The sequence below is a fragment of the Trachurus japonicus genome, chromosome 15 (genome assembly GCF_045865225.1).
Source record: "Trachurus japonicus isolate A0001 chromosome 15, Traja_1.0".
Classification (NCBI taxonomy): Eukaryota; Metazoa; Chordata; class Actinopteri; order Carangiformes; family Carangidae; genus Trachurus; species Trachurus japonicus.
The window spans coordinates 8,897,855-8,925,387 of record NC_140921.1 but is presented as its reverse complement, the minus strand read 5'-3'; the positions used below and the strand labels follow the sequence as shown (position 1 = coordinate 8,925,387).

The 27,533-nt window shown below is 41.6% G+C and overlaps 1 protein-coding gene and 1 long non-coding RNA gene across 6 annotated transcripts in view; one reads left to right on the top strand and one right to left on the bottom strand.

Annotated features, from left to right (window-relative positions):
• The window catches only part of ehbp1 (EH domain binding protein 1), a 179,951-nt gene that overhangs the window by 28,768 nt on the left and 123,650 nt on the right, over positions 1-27,533 (bottom strand). For all 5 annotated transcript variants that reach the window (XM_085799425.1, XM_085799428.1, XM_085799429.1 and 2 more), the window contains 4 exons: positions 23,785-23,939; positions 16,688-16,826; positions 15,483-15,583; positions 11,808-11,931 (listed from right to left, as the gene is read on the bottom strand). In XM_085799425.1, coding sequence (XP_085655551.1) covers positions 11,808-11,931; positions 15,483-15,583; positions 16,688-16,826; positions 23,785-23,939 — 519 coding nt within the window. The remainder of the gene's footprint in view (positions 1-11,807; positions 11,932-15,482; positions 15,584-16,687; positions 16,827-23,784; positions 23,940-27,533) is intronic.
• On the top strand, positions 26,255-26,590 carry LOC146973175 (uncharacterized). The gene is made up of 2 exons (XR_015037718.1): positions 26,255-26,345; positions 26,382-26,590. It is a non-coding gene; the product is annotated as an uncharacterized LOC146973175 (long non-coding RNA).

Below are 27,533 nucleotides of genomic sequence, written 5' to 3'. Positions count from 1 at the left end.
GTCTCCAACATTATTATATCTTGGCGTCATTGCGGGAAATGTTGTGTTGAAAGATGATAGATACATATTGAGAATTATGTTAGTAGCCTGTAGAAAGGCAATTACAAGAAAATGGTACAAGACAGACCCACCATGACAGGAAGATTGGATGGACGAAAATACATATTACGGAACAACTGAATTATAAAATAAGGATTCAAGAGGATCAATGCTGCCGGAAGTGGGAGAAATGGACTGAATATATAAAAACGACAGGACAAGGACCATCACATTGACATTAAAACAGGACCAAACTGTAGAAGCATGGTGATCCAATATGTTCTTTTTCAGATATTTGCTTTTTATATGTTCCCCCTCCCACCCCTGCCCACTTGCATAATGTTTATACACTGCTAAAAATAAAGTATATAAAAAAAAAACGACTTAACCTCTCTGTCTGTGGCTCGTTAACCCAGACAAACATATAAAAACAAAGTTCTAACATTAGAGAAAATGTTCGTCCAGTTGAAACCAAACACAAAATGACAAAAGGAGTCTTTTCTGATCTCCATCTTGACGATTTCCAGATCATTGTTTCCCTGTCAGCTCGTACCTGTGAGGTCTCACCACCACCACCACATGCGGCCACGGAGCTAAAAGCGCTGTTATGGAATCACTGTTGAAACTCGCAGATAAGCCCGGGCTCGGTGGGGCTAAGCTAAGGTTAAGCCAGGTGGCTTAGTTCCCCGAGTATGTGTTTACACACACACTGAGGTGTGAACCATTTGGGGGGCTTAAGAGGGGCGGAGAAAACACAAGTTGATTTAGTGCTAGTGAAAACCTGAGTACCTGTTGATGGCGCTGGTGGCGGGACGGCTTAACACAAACATCAGCAGCAAACCTGTGGGGATCTGGGTCTGATCCACGCCAGGAGTCAGATTATTTAACACACCGGGAGAGTAGGGACGGGTGTTTAAAACATTTAAAACACAATGTTGTTACATGTGTTAATCTGCAATTTATAATTTCTTCATCATCGTCATTGTAGCATCACATTTTTTAGTGGTAGTCAGTCTGAACAGAGTCGGACAGGTGGAGACTGTGGTCGTAAAAAAAGTTTTTATACAGTATTAGTTACTCAATTCGTTAATTGGAATTTAGGTAACACTTTATAATAAGTACACACTAATAAGCATTAGTTAAGGGTTAAATACCGAATTCTTCATTAAAATAGCATGAATACTCATTAGTATGTAGTTTATAAACACGGTTAGTGCTTATCAATGATGAGTTAAACATTTTTAACTGTTTATAAACTACATACTAATGAGTATTCATGTGATATAAATGAAGAATTCTGCGTGTATTAATGCTTAACTAATGCTTAATAGTGTGTACCTATTATAAAGTGTTTATAATTAATTTATTATTAATATGGAACTAAGTTTGTCATCGTTTCTCGAAACCTTTTAAAAGAAGAACCTACACAGTGGCTTTTTTTTTGTCTTGCAGGTGCGTTCAAACACCACAGGGAAACTGGAATTTACTTTTCTTTTTACTATTATACCTGGTCGGATTTGTTTTAGTTCATGTAGATACACTGGGGTTCTTGTGCAGCTTCTTATCTCAGGATTTAATATTTAAAAAGTCTTACACACTTTATTTTAAACGCAGGTTTTGCGGTTTATGAGACAAATGTGTTTATTTGTAAAAGGAATAAAAAGAGAGGAGGGCAGAGAAATTTTTCTGAATGAAAAAAAAATGAGAGTGCAGTGATAGCCCCCAGTGGAGGAGGAGGAGGAGGACTCAACCTGCTGACAGACAGCTGCAATCTTTTTAGCATAAGTGGCTCCGCCTGCTCCATTAGCAAAGAGAAGGAGGAGGGTGGGTGTGTGTGTGTGTGTGTAGGGAGGTAGTGGGGAGGGGGAGGAGGAGGTCGACCCCCCCTGGGGTAGATGTTAGAACAAATTTGAGGGGTGTCATATTACACGCCTTGTGACAGGAGGCCGAGGGGAGGTGAACGATGAATTTGCTTAATGAATTAATCTGCGGACCAGTAATGGCTCTGCTAACAACATTAGTCATCCTTCTTACATCTCTGTGCTGCTATGCACTAGTTGTTTCCCCCTCGTCTCCCTCTTTCTCTCTCCCTCTTTTTTTCTGCACAATCATTTCATCCTGTCCTTCGTCATCTTTACTTTCCATCTGTCTCTTCTTTCTCTCAGAGGTGCAGCTCGGTCTCCTTTTTCTAAACTAATAAAAATATATTAAAGTAAAAACAACACCCTGCCCTGTTGAGGTCTTTAGATAAATAAATATATAAAGAATTAAAGTCTGTTTAATAACAAACTCCCTAATATACAGTAAATTCCCCTTAATGTGTTTGTAAATGTGACGAGCTGCCACACGCGGCGCTTTTCAATTTGGAGCAACACATTACATTACAAGTGACACCAAACGTGAGGCTGTTAATGCCACTGGGCTCTGGATTGAGCTTTGATTCAATACACAAATGCAAAATTGCTGTGTTTAAATAGATATTTAAATGGAAATGTATTGGGAAAGACAGCTGTTGGTATTTGTAGCCTGGAGTGCTCATTACAATGGGAAATAGGGAGGAGTGGGAGGGTGGCGGGGGGCGATGACAACGGCAGCACGGCGAGCAGCTGTGTTAGCAAGTGAATGGTGTAATTACTGGCCAAACCTCTGTCATTAACCTGCATTGTCGAGTGCTACCACATCCGTTAACATAAGAAAGCCTTGATTAATTGACTGCAAGGCTGAAATTCAATTATGTCATTGGGCTGCAGTTTGCAAACTAGATAATAATCAATTGCATAAATACAAACAGCGAAATAACCCAAAACATCCTGAGAGCGTTTGTGTGTTAGAGATGAGAGCGAAGATTACATTTACAGTCACAAATACATATAAATACATGTGATAGCTTCACTTGAAACCAAATAACACAAAACATACTTAACACTTAAGAGAAATGAAATCAAAAACTGTTAAAGCGACAGAAGCAAAACAAGAGAATCAAACTGCTGCTGATTAACAAAAGTGCGATTTGTAGTTGAATGTGCAGCTCGTCGCCTCAGTGGGTGTGTGAACATATTCAGTTTGTTTGTTAATGTGGAACTTGTATATTTAGTGTGTGTTTATGTGTGTGTGTGTGTGTGTGTATATGTGTGTGTGTGTGTGTGTGACGATGTGTTTGGCAGCTTGCAGCACGGTTTGTTGGACCGACCGGCTGCTGCTGCATGGGGTCTCAGGCAGAGAGGCGGCTGATGAAAGCATTGGCGGGATGCTCCAATAAAGAGCAGATTATCATAAGCGGCCATTGTCCACCTCCCAATTCTCTCCAACTAACCTCCCCCCCTCCTCACCTCTCCCCCTCCTCTCCCTCCTCCCCTCTCCTCCCTACTTACTCACCCCTCTGCTGAAAATGTTAATCGGCCCTATCGCTGGCAGGCTGCATGGCCCAGAGAGGGAAACTTTAACTGATTGAAGGGAAAAAATTATGACAATTACCCTAGAAATAATTTTAAAAAAAGTGCTATAATAAAATAATAAAGTAATATAGAGACAGAAATAAAATGGAAGTGATACAGGAAGTTCACGTCACAATTATTCCTGTTTAGTTTGCAAACAAATTTTCCTTTCCACGTCTCCGAGCAGCAGCAGCTACACCCCACGTTTCCCTCCGTCGCAACAAACCTCCCCTCCCTCCCTCTTTCCCTCCCTCCCTCCCTCCCGTTGACTCCATCCACCCAGCTCGTTTTATCTGAAGATTCTCAGACAATGCCTAGAGGATCCCGTTCCCTAATCTTCCTAAAAATCCCCCTTTCATCCCCACTGTTAAAGAATGTATGAAAGGCTGACACCGAGCTGGAAAAAAAGAAAGCAAGGAAAGGGGAAAAAAGAAAAAAAAGAAAGAAGCGGAGCACATCTGGGGAGTGAGGGTGGTGTCACTGTGCAAGGGCTGGAGGGTTGGAGGAGGAGGAGGAGGGGCGAGGGTGAGGGCAGAAAGCGCAAAAGGAGGTAGGAGCTCAGCTCAGCAATGGTCGCTTGTGCAGAGTCCTCGCATGATGACTAATTAAATTGTTTTGCTGCTCAAACATTAAAATGGCCGAGGAGATTAAAGGCATGAGCGGGAATGAGTCTGTGTGTCGGTGGGGAGAGAGGGAGAGAGGGAGAGAGGGAGAGGAGAAGAGAGGAGGGGAGGGAGGGTGGAGGGTTTAATCTGTGTTCTGACCCAGCTGAACCTAGGAGTCACACACTCTCACACACACACACACACACACACACACACACACACACACAATTTCACACAAAACAAAAAAGCTCAAATCCTTTGTTTTGTCCCCCTCCTCAAAGGCAAAAAAGAAAAAGGCGATGGGGTTTTAAAGGAGTGATCCCTAGATTTCTTTCGCTCCCTACAGGGAAGAAGAAGAGCGCTGCATTTGCTCCTGAAGTGAATTCAAGATGACCACAAACACATTCCACTGTGGTCTAATAACAAAAACCCAGTCGATTGAAAGTGAGTGCTCTTTTCGTAACCCTGACGACAAGAGACAAGAAGAAGAAAATGACCAAAGGCTTCAAAAAAAAAAAAAAAAGAAAGAGGGCAAACGCATCTTTTCTGCGTGGCCGCTGTGTCTTGGTATCTCGGTCGCCACGAGCTTAGCTTACGAATTGGGGTCTGTGATTGGGGATAAACAATAGTTGCAATCTTCCTCTTTCTCTTTTTTTTCTCTCTCTCTGTGCTCGACTATTTCAATCAACATTTGCGGCGCCTGAGCCCTCAGCGTAGCCCGTAGTTCCTTCTTTTCCAATCTACGACAGAGAGAGTGTGTGAAAGTTAAATGATGCAAGAAGAAGAGTGGAAAAATACGACAAAGAGGGGAAAAATTGGGTGAATTGTTCAGTTTAGCACCTGAAAAACTAAATCATCAACACTAATGAAAACAAACAGCGAAACCCTCTGTCCCTCCGTCGTTCAGGCTGTGAACTGGGGAGGGTATTATAGTCTAAACACTTTTTCTTCTCTCAGTGCTGAAAGATTAGACTGGTTATCCCATTAAAGTTGGTAAAATGCCATTCTTGTGTCTTTAAGCTCTCGTATAGGAGGTCAAGATGAGTCTGCCTGCGCTTACAAGGCGGGCACGGATGTAATCTGCCCAAAGTTACAATAATTAATGTTAAGCTTCTCCCAGCAATACGTTTGTAAAAGAACTGGTCCTGATAATATACTTAAAGCTGCACACGCTGTTTGTGTTGCTGCGACGAGACAAGGCAGGGCTTGATGTGCATGTGCATGTGCATATATGTGTGTGTGGGGTGTGTGTGTGTGTGTGTGTGAGAGAGTCCCTATGCCACTCACGTAGCCCAGCTTAAATCTTTAGTCAAACTATAAGCTGATGCTGCCACAATGCTGGATTAGGACGACAGGCATGGGAAAAAGAGTGAGAGGCTGGATGACGTGACGCTGAGGAAATATAAACATAACACACACACACAGAGACACACACACACAGACACACACACACTCAGTGACAATGACGCCTGAGCCGCGGCACTATTAGTGTTAGAAGTGCAAATAAAAGGATCAGTGAAAACATTAATACTCGCTTTAAAGGAAGGAAACGCTATTGTCTGTAGATGCCATCTTTAATATGAGATAATAGATGCATCAATATGCTTCCAGAAACTTAACGTTATTGTATCGGAAAGTGATTTAAAAAACCATTTAACGCCAGACAAAACCAACAAACGCTACAATTAAATACAAAAAAATAAAAAATAAAGATGTGCCTGCAGGCTTCGGTTGTTGTGAACGAGTGGAGGATTTAGAGCCACAGGTTGACATTTAAGCCGTTGACGTTCTGCACAGTCCTCCACATAATCACAGGCCCAGTCAAAGCAGCCGGTCGCTCTCTTCCCAGTGTGAAGGCATTGACAGTCCGTCCTGTCCCCCCCCCCTTTTTTTCTCAAGATACTGAGGAGGATAGGCTGCATGTGCAAAGTACATTAAGCTCTTGCTGGATCCCTCCTTGTGCCATTCTCCTCTCGTCGACTCGCAGACACAAAGGCAGATTAAAGGAGCGCGCGCCATAAAAACCCTGTGTCAATCTTATCGGCTTCGAGTGCAATTTTTAAACATATGTTAATCTGGGGAGAGCTAAAACTCATTCTCTCCTCTCCCTGCTTGTTTATCTCTTATCAAATGCGCAGTAGGTGAGGGGCAGCTTTGCGGTGCGGCTAAGTGCCATTATTTGGATAATTGCGTCCATTGTTGCAGGTTATATAGCTATTTGAAATGGGAGGTGTGTGTAAATAGGTGCAGAGGCCAGGTAGGGGGTGGCGGAGATATATTCAAACAGGGGGCAAGGGGATTTTCTGCGAAGGCTACATGATGCATTTGAATGCTTCTTCATACCTCAAGCTGAATTTTCAATAAGGAGAGTTTGATATGTTTTTTTTTCTGTGCAACAATACCTTTAGAAAAACAACAATGCCAAGGTCAGAGGCATTACACGCATCGGCAGAAACACGTCGATGATGAATGGTATCTTCATTCTACTGACAATCACAATAAATAAAAGTTCACATTCACACAGTTTACATTCTTTACATTTCCGTGTGAAAAGGCTGCATGATACTTGAACAAAACTTTCATACTGTAGCACTGCAAAGAGGGTAATACAGAACAAAAAATGAATAATATATATGTAATGAATACGCAGCCTCTGTTCAAATGCACCAATAATCTGCTCATGAAATCATTTAAACTCCTATAAATAATCTGTGTGTTGCAGGAGGTGAACGTTCTCCTAATGTTGCATGTGTGAAGGACAGTGCTCCCAGTGGTGCAAGAATAACAAGTTCATTAGTCGAGAGAGGGGGGGGAGGCGTCGTCGCAGGAATTCAAATTCCCCCCCGACCCGGACCTGGCCTCCGATTGGCTGGCTGCGTCAGCATGGCGAGACTCATTAGAGCCCAGCAGTAATTAAGAGTTGTTAGAAAGTGAATTCTCCAACCGCAGATTAGAAAATTAAACTATTTACTGATTACATATTAATAGAAGACAACAATGGCGCTTGCCATAAGCTTGGAAGGCAACCAAGGAATAAATCTGTGTACTTAATTACCATAAACAATGGGGGCATAGAAATGGAGTTTTATGCACACTCCCTCCTGTAATGTGTCTGATATCAGAAGACACTTGACAATTCTTGTTCAATTATCTCTATTATTTAATGTGCTGTGAACTGCCTCTGAGTAAATAAATTAACCACCCCAATTACTTTGGATTCATCTGGGGAGGGCTGTGGCGTAATAGAAAATGCCGCAGAAAGCTGCATTGTGCCCAAACCAGGGGAGAGAGAGAGGGAGAGAGAGAAAGAGGGGGGAGGAGGAGGAGGAAATGTGTGAAAAAAACAGAGGGAGACAAGGGTGAGAGAAGAGAAGGAGAAGTAGAGATTCACAGGGATAAAAAGGAACAAATATATAAAGTGATGCAGAGAGGAAGAGGAAGAGAATATTGATTTAGGAGAAAAACAAAGACGTGGCGGAGGGAGTTACTTAAAAAGGGAAGGTTTTTTTTTTTTAAATAAAAGATTAATAAAGACCTAGATCCATGTGGGAAACATTAAACATGCATGTGTAGGCAACATGACCAAGGAGAAGAAGAAGAAAGGAGCGAGGAGAGAGGTTTCAAGGAATGACAAAGCAAAAGCATGTGATATCAAAGAAAGGCGTATCGAGGACCAGCAGAGCACAGTGGATCTTCCCAGGCTTTCTGCTGCTGGAGCAGAGAGATGAACAATCAAGTCATGGGTCAGTCGGTCTGTCTGTTCACATCTGCCCATCAGTCCTGCAGTGCTGTGTGCTGCCACAGCACCGCTGCACACTGAGCTCACCCAAACTCACCTCCAGAGGTCCGAATCATATGATCATATGACTGCGCTGCACATCCACACTCTGTCTATGAACTAACTGCAGAAACCCCCGACACACTGACTCCAACATGGCTGGTTTCAGAAAGACAAACCAACAGTGAATGAGTGGGTTGATATAATTTATAATAATATATAGATATGTTACTGAGAGAATTACATTCAAACTAAGGAACCAAACTATAAGACTTGATTTCATATAGATGGGAAAGATAAGGTCAAACCCTTCAATAGATGTTTTTTCCCTATTTTCAAGCAGTATCTTAATATTTTTATGTATGATGTGCTTATGTTTAATCATTTTTATTTCTTCTTTTGATAAATTGATGTTGGTTTGTTTTGATGTTGGTCTGTATGTGACATGTCTTTATGCCTATTGCCTGTATGACATGTTGCCTGTGAAGCACTTTGGTGCAAATGCTCTTCACTTTTAAGGTGCTATATAAATAAATTAAACTTATGTTGACTGCTGTTTTACTTAATGCCCAAATCCTCCCCTCGTCATGTTATGTTATGTTGTATGTTTTGTGCCCAACTGGCACATGTGTATGTTACTAAAAGAAAACAAATAAAAAAACAAAAAAACAAAACAAAAACATGGCTGAATCTATAAGTGTCTTTGTTGACCCAATCTCCATTTAAATATCAGATTATGAATTAATTAATTAAATCTGAGTCAAATTACCGACTACTTGAGTCATATTCTCTTCCCATCCAACCTGTTTTTGTTTTTTAAAGTCAGCCGCTGTCTTTTGTTTTTTGTATTTGTTTTGTATTTCAGGAGCACATGCTTCGGTTTGAGTGAGGAGAGGAATTGAAGTTGACGGAGGTTCGGGTTGGAGTTTTTCTGTGTCCTTTTTCATTGAATTCAGAAAAAGAGAGGTCTGAAGGTTGATGACAGCCGGACTCAGAGACGCAGCTGCTGGGAGAGGCTGAGCTGAGGCTGGTCTCGTGTTTACAGATGAACAACAAACATGTGATCAAACAGGTAAAGTGGCGTCCTGTGTCTGTCTGTCTGTGAGCACAAGTAGAAGCAGCTCAAACAAATGTCCACATTAGCTTTTTTAGCTCGAAAAGAATACATTTTCATTATGTGAGAATAAATAAAATGTGAACTAGAAAAAGACCTCACAACCGGCTTTTATATGGTGATTGGTTCGGTTGAAGTTTAATCGAGCTGATTCATCACCAAATTCGTCTTGATGCGTGGGAGAACTTCCCCCCAGAACATTTATTGGCAGCCGAGGAAAGTGCTCAAGCTCAAGATTTGCAGAAAGTAACGTTCTGTGAAAACTGTGCGCGGACTTTGTAAAAGGTTCAACATTAAACCAGTCACTTGGACATCTGAGCAGATATTGTGGAAATGAAAATGAAAAGGACCTCTTGACATTGGCAGAGATTCAAAAGTGTGGCTGGCTGGCAGAGTTTATAAAAAAAAAAAAAAAAATCAACACTTTCTGGTAGCTGGTGGAAATTTTCTCAACGCACAGCCACCAGTCAGATGGTGCGGATCAATACCGGATGTTTTGCTAACAGCCAATCAGCCGCCACTTCAATCATGCATTCGGGGGGAATTCAGAGAGGGAAAAAAACGAAAAAAAAAACGAAAATATCTATCATCTATGACAGCCTATAGAAAGGTGACCTCAGTGTCCGAGGTGATAAAGGTTACTTTAGTGACCACCTGTCACTGGCGCATCTCGCTCCGATGCCTCCAGACCTCGGCCCCTAAAGGCACAATCCATAACCTATTGGACGAGTCTCTGGGATAAGTGCTGCAAAATGAGATATGGAAACGGGAAAAACACACTTTTCAGGAAGTGAAGCTCAAACATCATGTGGTCGACTCGACTCGGTTTCCCTTCCCTTCGCTGCGCCGCAATGCCAGTGTGAGACGGATGCCAATTTCTGCTGGTGCCCTAAATACAAACTGATGTCTGCACAGTCTTTCCTGCAAACAGATTGTTGTATGTTTAATTGCTGCTGATGATTACAGAGCAAATGTGGCACTTGAAAAATATATATACGTATGTACACTAGTGCTAGATCCCTCAGTGTTGACTTGAGGAAACCACATTTTCTCAATTTCATTCCCCACTGATGTTATAAGGGGCTGAAAAGCAACCAAGGTGAATTTCTCTCCGTGATATCCTTGTCTTTTTTTTATTTTTTCTATTTTTTTATTTTGTCCTCACCTTCCCTGTTGTCGCCCTCTCTCTTTTCTCTTTTTTCTCGGGCGAATCCTATTTTTCAGGACGGGACCACAGGTATATATTTATTTATACAACTATATAAAGAGAAATCTTTATGGCTGAAGGTGTTTGGAAGTAAATAACCTGGCGTCTTGCTGGCTAGCGGCTGCTTTATCAGTGGGCAAAGGAGGAAGAAGGGGGTGGAGAAGAGAGAGAGAGAGAGAGAAAAAACAGCCCTTCAGATTGACACAATGGCATGCGCTCCAACAGGGGAAGAGGGCACAGAGGCAGGGAGGGAGGCAAAAAAAAAAGAAAAAAGAGAGCGAACACAACAAACAGAGGAGAGATAGTCTCGATATCAGAACCCAAATAGGATGGAGAAGGTGAGCGCAAATCCCACCGCCCCAGTTTCCTTTTCTTAAAAAAAAAAAAAAACCTCCTGTGTTGCTTTTTTTAAAGGATTTTGGGGGATAAATCCACCAAGTTAGACGCTGATATATCAGAAGGAGCATGAGAGCTGCTGCTAAATTACTACAGCGAATACTTGCAGCTGCACTTTCAGAACATTTGCAAACATCAAAATTTAACACTTCCCGGGACCATGTTTTTTTTTCTTTCTTTCCTTCTTCTCCTTCTCCCTCCAACAGGAGTGAGTGAGTGAGTGAGGGATGGGACGGTTTCACAGTATCACAAACGGGATGCTGCTATTCTCCAATTTCAGTTAGGGACTTAACGGAGCCAAGGCCCCTCTTTTTGGCTCGGCACACTGTCTCATGTCTTAACAAGGCTTTACCCCCGGCCAAATCTTAAATAAAAACCTTCCGAATCCGGCTACGGCTCGGGCTCCTCCGTACGAACGCCAAACCAAAAAAAAAAGAAAAAAGATTGCACTTTGTATGCACGGGTGTGTGTAAGCATTTGTGTGTGTGTGTCTGCTGCTGTCGTGGATTTGTGAACTGTGTCAGTGCTCATGTTGTGTGTTGCCGTCTTTTTCTTTCTTTTTTTTAAACATTTCTTCGCCTCCTCTCTCCTCCCTTTAACTCACCCCCGTCTTTCCTTATACAGCATATCAATGAAGGCCAGATATGTACTAGGGGAAGGAGGGTGTACGCATATGTGTGTGTGTATATGTGTGTGTGTGTGTGTGTAGCTGTGCATGGCTGAGCGCACTGTTCAATAGTGTGGAGGCTGGCTGGCTGGCTGGCTGGGGCCGCAGCTGGCAAACGGCTGCAGCGGAGACTTCGGCTATCGCACCCAGTTATCGTTTCCCCCATGAAGGGCTCCCTTATCACCCCAGCCCAGAGAGGTCTCCCTTCTTCTTCTCCCATCCCCGAGACACACAACTACCCCGCTCTCCCTCTCCCTCTCCCTCTCCCTCTCTCCCTCCCCGCCCCACCCTTTCCCCTCCCTTCTCCTCCTCCCTCCCCTCCTTTCATATCCACCCAGCGCTCCGTCGCTCAACATTCAACCGAGAGCGAAGGAAGGAGGGAGAGAAAGTGAGTGAGGGAAGGAAGGAGGGGGCTTCAAAGATTCTCTCGCACACATAAACACACGCACAAACTCCCCCCCCCAAGTGTACATGTGCATGCATGTGTGTGTTTCTGTGTGTGTGTGTGTGTGCATGTACGCTCAATTTGCCAAAACAGTTTTTCCAGTGTAATTGGGCTTGGGGTACCTGTGTCCATGAGATAGCGCAGCCTCTTCTCCACGCGAGCTGCTCGGGCGTCTATGTGCCTCTGCTCGCTCTCCAGCGCAGACAGCTCCCCAACCACATACTGACTGGTGTCTTTGAACGCCTTCTGTCAACCAGAGAGAGAGTGAGTGTGAGAGAGAGAAAGAGAGGGAGAGAGAGAGAGAGAGAATGGTTGTGAGAGAAAAGGAGGAGTAGTGCGATACAGCATTAAACAGAGACGGCAAGCAAAAAAAAAGGATAGAGGGATGAGACAGAACGAGGGAGATGGTGATGAAGGTGTGAAAGAGAAATAGAAATGAAAACAGAGGGAGGAGGAAGTGTGTACAGATGTGCAGCGTCTACAAATAAAACAAAACAAAAAGAGAATTTCCCCGAGAAAAGAGTTTAATTTCACAACAGATTAAAACCTCCAGCTCCAGACGAACTGTTGCTGCCTCTTGTTTCATCTGAGCTTTGTTTGGCGTTGTTTCTCTCACACTCCTTCTCTCACATCTTCAAAACCACTTTTTATTTATTTTTTATTTCTTTAGCTGTGTTATATTTTTATTTATAAATTTGTTATTTTGAAAGGACTGCACAACTCTAAAATAAACCGGATTAATTTTAATGAAGACATATTCAAGTGAATCTTCATTCACACCAAACTATCAAGGTAACGCTTTGAAATGCTAATTTCCTTAAATGATCGTTGGTCACTTCACTTTGCAAAAACTTGATTTACATAAAAAAAACAAATGGTTGTTTATCAATGTTGCCTTTTTTTCCACAGCATTCGGTATCGAAATTATTATCAATTAGTTATTAGAGAATAAAATAAACAGAATAAAGTGGCTCAAAGGAACAAACATAACAATTCAGCTGCACTTAATAAATACTTCAATGTATCAAGGAGAAAAACAGTTGACAACAGAAGTTTGTGTGTTTTAGGCGTCAGGTGTGTGTGTTGTGTGTGTGTGTGTGCGTGTGTGTGTATTCACTTTAAGTTCTTGTTGGTGAAATCTGGAGAACCAGTTTTGCAGGAATAAACAATAGCAGGACGGCTGAAACACCAGGAGGCACATCTGAACTTGTTACTCCGATGAATAGAGGCAGGCGACAGGCGTCTGCTCCGTGAACTCAAACATGTTACGTCACCAGGGAAACCGACACCCTCGCTGCATCACGGGCCGTCATCATCATCATCATCATCATCATCATCATAAACCGAGGCAGTTAAGCCCATGGATTCATTATTGATCAATGACTAATATCCCTAACGTCACTTTAATCTAACAGTATCCACATATAGAATGAAGAATCCAATATTTAATCCAGAATCAATACCACTGGTGAGTAACGATCATCACTGACTGATCTTTGATATTTCATGTTTAACGGTTGTATTTATCTGCCTGCTTAATTCATTAAAGGGATAGTTCAACATTTTGGCAAATTGGCCCATTGCCATAATCCCTATAGTCATAGCAGTAGGATTGTCACCTTTAATTGTCGGTGCAAGCTATTTTTAGAACAGCGGAGCAGAGCTGCAAGCTGCTCAGAGCTACAGTACGCTACAGAGGCTAATGGGATTTCTTGGTTTCCCTCATCAAACTCATCAAATACACAATCCAACAACTCCAAAACGCTCTGGTGGACAAGTTGTGACCTGCACATTCACCACGCTATGAGATGATAACGTAACGTTATGAGACAGAGTTGTTTTAGAGGTAAATTCATGCAAAACCACTGATGCGCATTCCCGTCGGGGGCAGTTTTTCGGCAAGCAGTCTCTGCATTTACCTCTAAAACAACTCTGTCTCGTAACGTTGTGTTATTATCTCATAGCGTGGTGAATGTGCAGGTCACAACTTGTCCACCAGAGCGTTTTGGAGTTGTTGGATTGTGTATTTGATGAGTTTGATGAGGGAAACCAAGAAATCCCATGAGCCTCCGTAGCGTAGCTCTGAGCAGCTCGCGGCTCTGCTCCACCGTTCTAAAAATAGCTGGCACCAACAATTAAAGGTAACAAACCTACTCCTAAAACTATAGGGATTATGGCAATGGGCCAATCAGCCAAAATGTTGAACTATCCCTTTAAACCAAACCTTATATTAAAATCTCTATACCAACACACATACGCACTCTTCCACACACACACCAGCCACTCCATATCTAAACACACACACTCATCATCACTCTCTAACCATAAGCACTTAATGCACCGTCCATTTCTGACCCCTCTTCACCTCTGTCTCCCGGCTACTTGCTATTCTCCAGAGAAACTCCCTCTGAGTGAGGAGGAAAAAAAAAATGTTTATTCAAATTCACCACTGAGGATGCATCCGAAAAAATATCTCCATTTTATTGCTGATGCACTTCGTTTTTCTTAATGGGAAGGAGAACTAGTGAGCAGGAGAGAGAGGGAGAGAAAGTTTTTATTTCATTCCACCCAGGCCAGCACTTTTTCCCCCCCTGCACTCCCTTTCCCTTTTCCAGTGTGCGAGTGTGTGTGTGTGTGTGTGTGTGTGTGTGTGTGCATCTGTGTGACTCTGTGCACATGTGATTTGTGCAAATGTGTGCGTGCGTCGATTCCCAGCAGCCCCCCCCTTGCGCGCTCTCGCTCTATCACCATATTTTTCCTTGGCAAATCAATTTTACACATGATCAGCCCACTCCCCTTGCCGCGCTCAGCCCAGCCGTAATTAAGAGGAGGGAAATTACCATATATATTATATTAATGCAAACATCATTCAGCAGGTAATTCTTGGCTGATCGGGATAATGGAAAGGTTGAACACCCATTAACCCTGGGGCCCAGGCACTACGAGGAGGAGGAGGAGGAGGAGGAGGGTGTGTGTGTGTGTGTGTGTGTGTGTGTGTGCATAGGACTGGGGTCGAGGGTAAGAAGAGGGGCTGCCTGGGAAGAGAGATTCACCCCCATGGTCTCCAGTGGCTGGCACACACACACACACTTGCACACACACTCGCACATGCTCGTTGAAATAATAGCATTCTTATAGACACACTCTTTGTACGCACAAGTTCAAACGAACGCACGTCGCCGAGGAGAGAGCACGAGCTTGTGTGTGTGTGTGTGTGTTTATACACTTGAAGGACACGGTTCCTTCCTTCCTTCTTCTTCTTCTCACACATGCACCTCTGAACGGACGGCTGATATCTACCATTGTTATAATTAAAATGGCAGTCTGTTAGATCAATACTTAGATGTCTGTGCGGAGAAGAGAAGAGAAGAGAGGAGAGGAGAGGAGAGGACAGCGGAGAGAGAGAGAGAGAGAATGAGGTTGACAAGGTGAAGAGAGAGAGAGCTCACTGACAGATTTATCTAAGACAAGACAGGAGAGACAGAAAGAGAGCTGACTAATAGGAAATATATAAAAAAAAGAGGGGAGCAATTAAGAGACACAACCTCACTCCTGACCTTTTACTCCCCCACTTTTACTTTTCCCTTTTTTTTCCCTCTCAGACTCGATCATCTGTCCATTACACAGACTTCACCAGGCAGAGCAGAGCAGAGGAAAACCAGGATGTTGCTGTGTTTTAAAACTTTCCTCTGCTTCCTTCACCTGTCTGCTGCTGCTGTGAAGTTTCAGGTTTGTATTATAGTGAGAAGAAAGAAAGAAAGAAAGAAAGAAAGAAAGAAAGAAAGAAACAAACAAACCTCTTCTTCAAATGGTCTGCGAATGTCGATCTCTGTCGGCGAACCTCTGTCCTCCTCGGCCTTCCTCAGATCCTCAGGGATAGACTTCTGTCTCTTCACCTCTGTTGGTGGAGGAGAGTGAGTAGATGGACAGATGTCAGCGATTAAAAGCAAAATGTATTTATTTATTACTCATATTTCGTCTTGTGAGATTTTGTTAAGATTTAAAATCTTTTGATTTATGAAAATTTGTATCCTTTTCCCACTCATTTCTCTTGAAATGCTTAGTTGTTGCATCACTGTCAAATGTAATGGACTGAGCGCTCCTGTGTGCATTATCTACTCACAATACACCTATATAACTGTATGCAATTATTCCCAGGGAGGTTGTGGGCTATGAATATCAGGAATTTCTACAACTTGTGTGATTTCTGTGGCCACTATTTGTTTGTAATGTGTTCAGTTTGTATGTTTATGGAAAAACCATAATAAAAAATGTAAAATTGCTGCAAACTACTGCAAAATGAAGCAGTAGTTTAGCAGTAGTAGCTTATTTTCGGTCGTATGCACATATGGTAAAAATCAACAACAACAACAGTCAAATAATCATCATCAATCTTCCTTCCAGATTATATTCAATCAAACTTATGAGTCCATAATTATGGCATTATGCCGAAAAGGAGTGGGCTGAAGCTATGGAGCTACACTTTAATCCTACTCATGTATTAAGCCTTAACTATTTATATTTCAATGGTGCCAAAAAAACTAAAAAAAGATGCCAAACTGCTTATCAAAGTCAAAACATAGTTATCATAATAACCCCATAATCCATCAACCTCAAATTGAGGAAACCTGCAATGCTTCTGTTTATTAATAAATGACCATTACAGTGTTTGTTTCTTAGTCTGAACCGATGAGTTACTGCACTTTTTCACTGTTTATGGATGCGTCCTGTTCTTTCATGTGTTCACAGGTGCCACTTGAGAGTTTAACTGTGACAGAAAAGTAAAGAAAACGTTTCTCCACATGGCAGCAGACGATGAACAGGTGAATAATTACAACCTCTGCACTGTTTGCTGCTCTCAGGTGTGAACTGGATATATGTGAGCCGAGTGTTAAGCGTGTGCAAACGTACCTCCCTGGGTAAATACTGCATGCACTCTTATGTGTGTCTGTGTGTATTATATATATATGTGTGTGTCTGTTTGTGTTGTGTTGTTCCCCACCTGGTCTGCTCTCCACGTACTGACTGAACGACTTCAGCTGTGTTTTCCGGACAGCCGAGTCCTTGTTGAAGACGACGGGGCTGCGCAACTTTTCTGTCGCCCTGCGCAGCCGCTCCGCTCGCAGCTCCTCTGCGTTATTCTGTCAGACACAGAAAAAAAAAATATATACATTCAGTCTCAGCAAGTACTAATCTGCAGACGCTAGACGTACAGTAGTGCATCCAATAATGGCTATTTGTAAACATGTTGATGAGGAAATCTGAACTATTTTTAAGCTGCATTCTCCACCTCTTGTGATTTGTTTTTGATTTTTGCACGATGATGTCGAGAAATGTGTAAAAATGCACAAATGGGTGAATAAAATCTAAACAAAGACAGGTCACACTGAGCAGAAAACACATAAACACACACGGATGGAGTCGTTGGTTTAACTTCAAATTACTGACTTTCAAAAAAAAAAATACAATGTCAGCAATTAGTCTGCTCCCTCTTCTCCACGTCCCGTCTATTATTCTGTCAGCCTCCACCAGCCACTTAGATCTGCTCTCCGCCTTTTATTAAGCAGCCGTTTAAGGATTTCACTGCTGCTCCATGATTATTGTGACCAAAATCACACACATGTAAAACGACACACCTACTGACAGGCCGCCAGATAAGTCTGGAAGAGGTCGATATGTTAGCTACATTGTTGTGTTTGCATGAATATCACACACACACAGACACAGACACACACACAGAGTCACACACTCCCCCTCACTCATGAGAGAGACAAAAAGGAGGCAATTAACTTGACTTTCAACAAAACCCCGAGCCAGAAAATATATTCAGATTATGCAAAATGCAAAAAAACGCTATTGTTTTCAAAGTGAACATGTGTTAAAAAGCTACACGCTCGCTTCTCCCACTATCAAGAAACGGCATGCAGAAATGTTTTATTACCAGGCCTCCAAATATGCCAAGCCGAGTGGAAAAAGAAACCGACTCGGGGCTAAGATTGACGTTGTGGCAACGTTAATAAGACGGCGAAACATGTAATAAAGTCGACAATTAGGGCAAACATGTTCCACTGCTTGAGACGGAGCGAGATAGTCAAGCAGAGCAAGGACGGCTAATAGAGAGACGGCGGCGCGGGCGGAGAGCGAGCTGCAGACTGGGAGTTGTTAGTTTAGCTTCAGATTATTGACTTTCAAAAACAATGTCAGCAATTAGTCTGTTCTCACTTTGTTTTGTCTATTAGTCTGTCAGCTTGTACCAGCCACTTAAAACCTCACGTCAAGTCAAATCGAGGCAAATTTATTTATGAGGAGGCGCTATGAACAAAATGCCCAATTAAACATTTTAAAACATAAGGACAGAGCTGGGATGTGTGAAAGTGCCTCTGTTTGTGTGTGTGTGTGTGTGTATATTTATACATATCTATCCAAGTCCACGACAGCACCAGCTCCAAAAAGAGCAGAGTACATTTAAAATCCTGACAAGTAAAGGGTAAAACTGAAACTTCCTGAGTCATGAAGCTCTTCCTGGAGAACCACAGTCGGTGAAAGTTTATTATAAAGAAGAAGGATGGGCAAAACATGTCAACTAACTAGTAGTTACTTTAATGAACACATGCAGGTGACAGGTCCTTTAAAAACATCTGCATGAGATTATGGTCTTAAACTGATGCTGTTATTCCAAACTGGATTAATCAATAATACCTCTAACGTCGCCTTCAGTGCCTCCTGTAAATAATAAGTCACTCACCTTTGACATTTTATGTTCAGCTGCACCTTTTTACATGTTTTTAATCTTAGACTTTCTTCACGTTACTCTTAATTAGGGATGCACGATATCGATAACTATCAATACTGATAATAATCGGCCATGATATTGACTGACAGATAAGTATGATAATGACATCACTAGAACCAATTATAATTAGCAGACATTGCTTTGATTTCACAAATTTTCAGTCCGTTTGCCCACTGAGTTGATCTGAAACAATCATAAATGTATTATATATATATATGTATATTATGTATTATTGTGTTAAGTCAGAGGCAGAGCTATAATGTTAAATTCATCTTTACTTTCTTAACATCTAGGTGTCTATATTAACTATTGAAAATGTTATTGGTTATAGGTATTGGTTACGAGAAGCAGGAAGCTGGCAGTTATTGGTATCGGTGCGTTCCTACTTCTAATGTCTTAATTCAACAGAAGGAAAGGAAAGATTATGTCAGATTTTTCTCATCAAATACATTTACTTTTAGTTTAAATTCATATTTGAACTAGGGCCGGGACTTTAACGCATTAATTACGATTAATTAACTACACAAAAATTAACGTATTTTAATCGCACTTATAAATTTTTTTTTTTTTTTTTTTTTCTCACTTGTGTCTACGTGCGGTGCGCCCGCACGCGAGAGAGGCGGCAGTTTGAGAGGCTGACTGGCAGAGATGAGAGCTGGTGAAACACTAGCATGGTTATTTAAAACACCATCTCTGATCTCTGCCTGCACATACTGTAGATACACAGACACGGCGCACGCTAAATGCGCTATATAGCGCTAATTGCTCAGCTGCAGCGCTATATCTATGACCTGTCACTGTCACAGGTGCAGCTCATCTCATTATGATAGGACTTCACCCTCAGAGCTGTCTGTCTTCAGACTGTCCTGACCTGTCCCTGAACATCACACAGAGACAACATGGAGCTGCCTGTGTGATTGGTTACTGAGTTTTATTAATGTTTACATCAAGCTGAGTTCAACAAATCAGTTTATGCTACTGTGATTGAAGTAGCCTAGTTAAATACTACAGTAATCATCATAGTGTATTGGAAGGAAAGACCATTTAATCTGTATGTATCAAATATTGATTAATGAATTAATCGATAATTTGCATCCCTAGTCTGTTGGTCTTGGTTAAGTACCACCTGAATGCTTAAGCTTATGTATTCAGTCATTCAATGGTATACTAAAATCCATGTGGTCAAATATTTATATGCGATTAAAATGTGATTAATTGCGATTAATTAATTACAAAGCCTCTGATTAATTCGATTAATTTTTTTAATCGAGTCCCGGCCCTAATTTGAACTGATTTCATTAATCAAAGATTTGTTAAGTTAATGTCTCCATAAACTAAACCTCATATTCTGCACTTCCTTAACCATGTGAATCCAAAAAAAATCACGTTATTGCCTCAGGAGGTTTATATTCTCACATAAGATGTTTTTGCTCTGGAGAAATGCCACTGTAAACTGTCATTTATTTTTGCAAACTCACACTAGGTGAACTAAGAGTTTTGTTAAAGTCAACATAACCACATATAATCTACAATAACAGCCCTCAAACAGCATCAAAGAACCACCAGAGGTGAGTTGACCTGTACTGACTCGACATCCAGCTCCGTTAACTTCAGAGTTTGAGTTTTTCCACAGAACAAATAATGACGTCGTGTGTCTATAAGTTCCTGTGGACATGAATCCATCAAGTGGCTGATTTCATGAACATCTAATCTGCTTGTTTATAGGAAAAAGTGTAACAATCACTGATAATTGGATGTCAAAGGATTTATTGGATTAATGTTGTGGTCCTTGTCATATTTTCACACGGAGGATTTATTGTTGCGTGTGTGTGTTTTTTTTTCTTTCTTTTTTTTTTTATACGTTGAGTTTCTTGACTGGTGGAAACTGCAAGCCTCTGCAGTATCGTATAGGGAGCTGTTTATTTAACAAAAGGATAAATCCCCGAGGAGCCTGATTAGGACACTGGCGGCCGTCGGCCCAATTATCACTTTATTGTTTAACTGTTGTGAATCCGTCTTGTTCACTGGGCTACGACCACGACGACGACCGGAGGTGAAACGGCCCAAACCCGCGTCAAGGTTAAAACCGCCGGCTACTGTTACAGCTACAACTGTACAACTTTGATGAGCACGTCGTCGTCATCGGCGCATGAACACACCACAATGATGACGACGACGACGATGATGATGATGATCAAAGATGGCGGCCTTCAACACCTTCTTAAACAGGGTTCCCACTCTTTTCTTGAAATCATTTTCCAGGACATTTTCAGCTGCTACAGTCTGATGGACATTAGTTTTTACGCCACACACTGATTCATCCTCTGTCCCACTCATGCTTTGGAGAAGTGTTCTTTTCTTTTCGACAATTCGACCTTATTTTGTAAATTTAATCAGTTTGTTTCTATGTTTATTCCTCTCTCTCATTCTCTCTCCCAGAAATCTGATTTAAAAATGTGCAGTCTATGGCTCTAACTTATGAAATAATCTCTTAAATGCTTAGAAATTATGACAAATGTATCATAGAACAGCACAAACATGTTTTTTTTTTTGGAAATGAAAACCTTAGAAGGGTCTGGAAAAAGTCAAATAGAGCTCTGGTAGCTGTGATAAATCTTTTTCCAGGACAATCCAAGCTTTACCAGGACATTTGACTTTTTTTTCTCATTTTCCAGGTTTTCCAGAACTTAAAAACTAACTGTACCAATGTTTTCCTCTCCCTCCCATACCGAACACCTGCCCACTTGGCTTCCTCCCCTTCGTCTCTCTTCTTGGCTCTGGGACAAGCAGATACTGGGTCGTCCCCTCCCTCCTCCTCCTCCCATCTTACCCCCCCACGTCCCCCACCCCTCCTCTCTCCCTCTTTCTCTTATCGCTGCTATCATCGCTGTGGTAAGCTGTGGCAGTGGTGATTCAGTGCTTTCGGTGTGTGTGCGAGTCTGTGAATGTGCATGCAGGGGGCTGCGTGACTAATGTTGCAGTCTGCTGAGCGTCGCATGCCCTTATCGTGCGCCACCGAGGCTGCGCATACACACAATCGCTAATGAGAGGGTGAGCGTGTGTGTGTGTGTGTGTGTGTGTGCGTGTGTTTGTGATGTTCCTGCAGGTCGTTCCACCCGCCTGAAGGACTTTTGGGATGCCCGATCCCCTTGGGACAAGACAGTTTATATATATTTTTTTTAAAGGACAGAAGAAAATAAAGTGACAGACGTCTGCATATAGAGACACGTTTACGTTCATGTGCACGCAGCAACTGTAACTCATCTGGTTTAGTTGTGTCAAGTCTATTTTCATTTGATGCAGCTTCATGTTTATGTCACAATGTGAACGATTAACGGCACTAGAAACTTAGCTGAGTGCAAATCATGGCTAAATGCATTTAACAGCCTAAAATGAAACGATTTCAGCAGCTGATGAAAAACTTATCGATTTAGTTTAACAACAGGTAAATGAATGCAGAAAAAATATTCTAAACATAAGGTATAGTATAAACCAGTGGTTTGGTCCAGAGACCCCCAAGGGTCCTGGAGAGGGTTGAAGGGAGTCCCCAACTTTCTCTTGAAATTTTACTAATTTTTAAACTTTTTTTTTTTTTGAGAGAGAGAGAAATTTTACCACTTTTTGTAGAATTTCTTTTAAACTTTTTGAGAAATTTTTACCAGTTTCTTCTAAAGTTTTTTTAAAAGCTTTTTTTGAGAAATATTACCACTTTATTGAGAATTTTTTTTACCACTTTTTTCTTGAAAATGTTTAACTTTATTTATTTTTTATTTTTTTGAGGATTTGTTACCACTTTTTTCTAGAATTTTTATTTTAAACTCTTTTTTTTTGGGGGGGGGGTTACCACTTTTTTCTAAATGTTTAAATGTTTTTGGAGAAATCTTACCACTTTTTTCCAGAAATTTCTCTACAATATTTCAACAAGTTCACGCCAATGGCCCTAATTTGAACGTACAGTGACTTTAAAAAAGTAACATTAATCAGTCTATTAGTATTTGTGTATTTTTTGGTGTTTGTTTCAAAATTTTGTCCAATGGGGGGGTCCGTGGTCTAATTTGTGTCAGTTTAGGGGTCCTTGATCTAAAAAAGTTTGAGAACCACTGGTATAAACTATACTAATTAAACTATATCGTCATTGGCTGTTGCATTTTAGGACTGAAGCCACAACAGGTAGAGCTCTTATGTCATGTATTAAGGAATAATTAAGTAAAGTTCACAAGTGGGTGATTATTATCTGCTTATCGACATATATCAACAGGAGTCTGAAAAGAAAGTTAAATCTGCAGCATCATCTCTGGATTTGAATAGAAAACACATTCAGTTCTGTATTATGTCATGGTAACCAACCTAATCAGCTGTTAAACTGAAGCCCCGCCCACTTTAATCAACCAATGACGACACTGAAGTTCACTGAGCAGGAGGCAAAACTCAGATAAACTGAATGTGCAGAGTGAAGAGTTTCACATTTGGTTTTTGAAGTCAATAAAATTGTGATTCTACTTTTACGACTGTGGGGGTCAAGTGGGAACACACACACACACACACACACACACGCTCACATGCACAAACACACAGACACCGACACACTCTCTCTCGTGGCCATAAAGGACTAAGCCTTTTAGGCTTTGAACACAAGAGGGTGTTTATGTGAATTGATGATCAAAGACACCCTGTGTCGCCATAAGCACAGAGGGTTTTGCTTGTACTGACAGCTACACACACACACACACACACACACACACACGGACATGCACACTCACTCTCACTTTATACCACTTGACATTCAAAATCAATTAAACAGATGTTAAGACTGGTCGACTGCGTTGACTCAATATTCACATCAGAAGATATAGACACATGCCGCAGCAACATCTCCCCCCTCCTCCTCCTCCTCCTCCTCCTCCAACCATCCAGACACACAGCGACCGTCTGAAAAGGTCATAGTCAATAGAGGGGACGGCTACATGTTATGTAGAGCATTATGATGCCCCTGTGTGTGTGTGTGTGTGTGTGTCAGGGGTTTAGTTTAGACAGACTCATATGGACGCGAGGGGATAAACCGCAGTCTAACATGAAGTGGTCCGACTGACTGATGTGTACGCAGGGTCGGTCAGCTGACAACCGGGGTCAATCGGACCTGATTGATTGGACTGACCCTTTGATGGTGCAGAGAGAGAGAGAGAGAGAGAGGGAGAGAGGCGGATAAAAGGAAAGAGAGGTGTGTATAAAAAGAAAAAGAAAGAAAGAGATGTAAAGAAGGAGAAGAAGGAAACCCAGTGTGTGTGTGTGTGCTGTACTGTACATACCTCCAGTCCGTCTGCGGGGCTGAGCGGGGAGGTGGAGGAGGCGGTGGGGGAGGACGAGGAGGAGGTGGAGGACGGGGACGAGGGGGAGGCGACTCCTCGTGGGCCGACCTCCGCCAGCTTCTTCAGCTTCAGGTCCACGTGTTTACTATTGGTCCCTGGACACAGAGAGAGAGAGAGAGAGAGAAGGATGATGAGTACAAATTACAATAAAAGGGGCATTTCCAGTCGTAGTCAATGTTTACCTCAGATATCAGATCTCCTATGATCAGTTCATTTCATACCGTCCATTCTCCCAACTGCAGCGTGTGGACGTTGATATTCGTTTTTTGTTCATGAATCTATCGTTTTGTCAATGTTTGTCAAAATGAATTAAATTAAATCAAAATTCGGATGTACCCCGGCTTCCGCATTGTTGCTTTCCGGCTCAGACAATACGTCCCTCATAGATATCTAAGAGAGTCCCTCTACTGTTGTGTTCTCTGACCCGGATTTTGCTTTAATTTAATTGTAAAGCGATTTTTAAAATTTAAATGATGGCCAAAAAGACGTTACTTGTGACCACAGAACAATTTTAAAATGAGTCCGGAGCCGGTCTGGATTAATGAACATTAACAAAACGATTCTTGAACAAAACGAATACACTGCAGTTGGAGGAGTATGGACGGTATGAAATGAACTGATCACAGGTGACCTGATATCTGAGGTAAACACTGATTACGACTGGAAATGCCCCTTTAAATAAGTATAACAAAATGTAAAATGTAAAATTCAGGTATTAAACCGTACAGACAGTGCATACACACAAACACACACATGTAGACACACACTGACACAGCTGAAGAGACGAGAAAGAGGAGACAAGTTTGCATTCATGTACACGCACACTCGGGTAAAGCTATTGATAAGCAGCACACACACACACACACACACACACACACACACACACACACACACACACACACACACGTACGTGAGAGCAGGTATAAAGCATATACACTGTGTATATATATGTGATGTGTGAGAGAGATAGAGATCTGGACAGACGAGGCGGCTTTAAGTCCTGTTTGTACTGCAGAGAGCTACCCAGGTATCGAGTGTAGTAGCCTACATTGCTTGGACTATCGCCATGGTAACCACAGGGAAAGGATGGAAGGAAAGAGGAACTCATATTTTGAGTGTTTGCTCTCTCTTCTTCTCACACTCTTTTTTTCTCAAGAGTTTATTCAACAGAACGACAACCTAAAGCCTCCGCAGCGATTTTCAAGTTGAATCAACTCTGTCTGAAATTTAAAAAAAAGAAAAACGAAGCCTGAAGAAGGTTAAACAACCGAAACGTTGGCCCTAGAGCTTAGAGCTGCAGCACTTAATCGAACAATAATCGATTATTAAATTTAGCGTCAACTATTTTGATAATCGAATAATCGGTGTTCGGAGTTGTTTTTTCAGAAAAAAAGTCCAAATTCTCTGATTTCAGCTTCTTAAATGTGAATATTTCTGGTTTCTTTGTTCCTTTATGACAATAAACTGAGTCTGTCTTTGGTTTGTGGACAAAACAAGACATTTGAGGACGTCATCTTGTGGTTTGGGAAACACTGATTGACATTTTTCAACTATTTAATTGAGCAAACAACTAATCGATTAATCGTTTAAATATACGACAGATTAATCGATAATGAAAATAATCGTTAGTTGCAGCCCTACTTTTAACAATAAAGAAGAGAAGAGAGAAAATATTATGAAAACCTACATGAGAGTGTAAGGCTGCGTTAGTTTGAGTTAAGTGTGCCTAATAAACTGGCAACTGAGTGTACTTTATCTTTTTCATTTACACCATAAAAACCTAATTTCCGGTGCTAAACGTCTATATTTTCAATGTATAAATTATTTGTGAAATTATTATATAATACACATAATCTATAATTGCCACTTTCTTTCCTTTTTTTTCTTTTCCAACCAATGTTTCTTACTCCATCTGTCAAAGTTAAATCTCTGCTTTTCTTTAACTCAAATACATTATGGATCATTTGTGTTCTCCTTTCCTTCTCCTCCCTCCCTCCCTCTCTCTCTTTCTCCCTCCATCTCTCTCCGTCTCTCTGCCTTCCAGTAGTTGTGTACAGCTTTTATTTTCCAGGGACTGGTAACCACAGCTCCCCTGCCAGGCCAGACCACTGCACTGAAGAAGATGAAAGAACAGGAGGGCAACCGTTTCATGTGTCATCTCTCCCCGTGACACACACACAAACAAACACACACATACCCCATGATGCATGCGTACAGATGCCAAACAGACACACACATATACACATACACGCTCTCTTGAACTTGGAGGATATGAAGGAATTCACATACAGACTCATGTAACATGCTAAAACACCACAGAAGTGAATGACCTGGGAAATTAACGACATTAGAGGGTGAATATTTACAGAATGAAGAAGTGTGTGTGTGTGTCTGTGTGTGTGTGTATCAGCAGCTAATTTAGTGGCACAATCACCTCCATCCATTTCTTTCAAGACTACAGAAAAAAATTACCACCAACAAAGAACAAAAACATAAACACGGTGAGAGAGAGAGAGAGAGAGAGGGAGAAAAAGAAGAAAAAAAACAGTAAAAACAAATGGCGCGGAGATATTGCACTTCAAAGCTGGAGGAAGCATTTGTCTGTTTTCATGTTTGTTTCTTCTGCTCCCTCACTGTACTCTCACCTATCTCACATCGGCAGGAAATTGAGGAAGCAAATAAAATAAATTAAATACAAAAACAAAGTAATTAGTTTACCTCTGAAGATTTGAGCAAATGCTTTCCTGCAGATATGATTTTATTTTTTGTCTGGGGAGCACTTTTCAGAGTTTATTAATTACTACTTAAATACGTTTCTTAAAAAGGGAAGAAAATAAAGAGGAGGGAGAGTAAAAAAAACACAACAACAACAACTGTATGTCTGCAACAAACTAATGTACACTGTGTGAAGCAGCAGCACCAGTGGGTTTTGGAGCCAACAGGATGCAAAGGTCAGAGCGAGGCAGAAGTGAGCCGATGATTATTCATGAAAGACGGACGGACGGGGTGAGTGACGGGAGAGTGTGTAAGTGAGTCAGGAGGAGAGGAGGAGGTGGGTGAGTAAAGCTCAGATCAGACGTGATGTGTTCAAATTTTGATGAGGGCAGTTCAGACTACAGGACCCGACCCGCCGGTCTTAGTTGAGTAAATGTTTGCGCTGCACTGAGGAGATATGATTACCTACTGGGTTAATGTGGAGTATCACAATGACACACAGAAGAAATCTCACACCGGTGTCTGAGTGCGATACATTATGTCCTTGGTAAACTAACTGTGTGTAACTGTAACTGTGTGTGTGTGAGGGCATGCGATACAGGACATTGAGGCCAAATCCCATTTTGCATGTTTTCAGATGATTTATACGTATATCATATCAGGATTTTTCAGGACCTACGAATAAAGGGTTGTGACAAATCTCCCATAATATCCCGGATACACCAGGTCCAGGTTACACAAGCAAACAAAAAGTCTGTATGTTACATTCAATAACATTGTTCATCATCTGATTTGCATGAAAGCCCCAACATTTAATTCAAGTTAAAGGGATAGTTCAACATTTTGGCAAATTGGCCCATTGCCATAATCCCTATAGTCTTAGCAGTAGGTTTGTTACCATTATTTGTCGGTGCAAGCTATTTTTAGAACGGCGGAGCAGAGCCGCGAGCTGCTCAGAGCTAGGCTACGGAGGC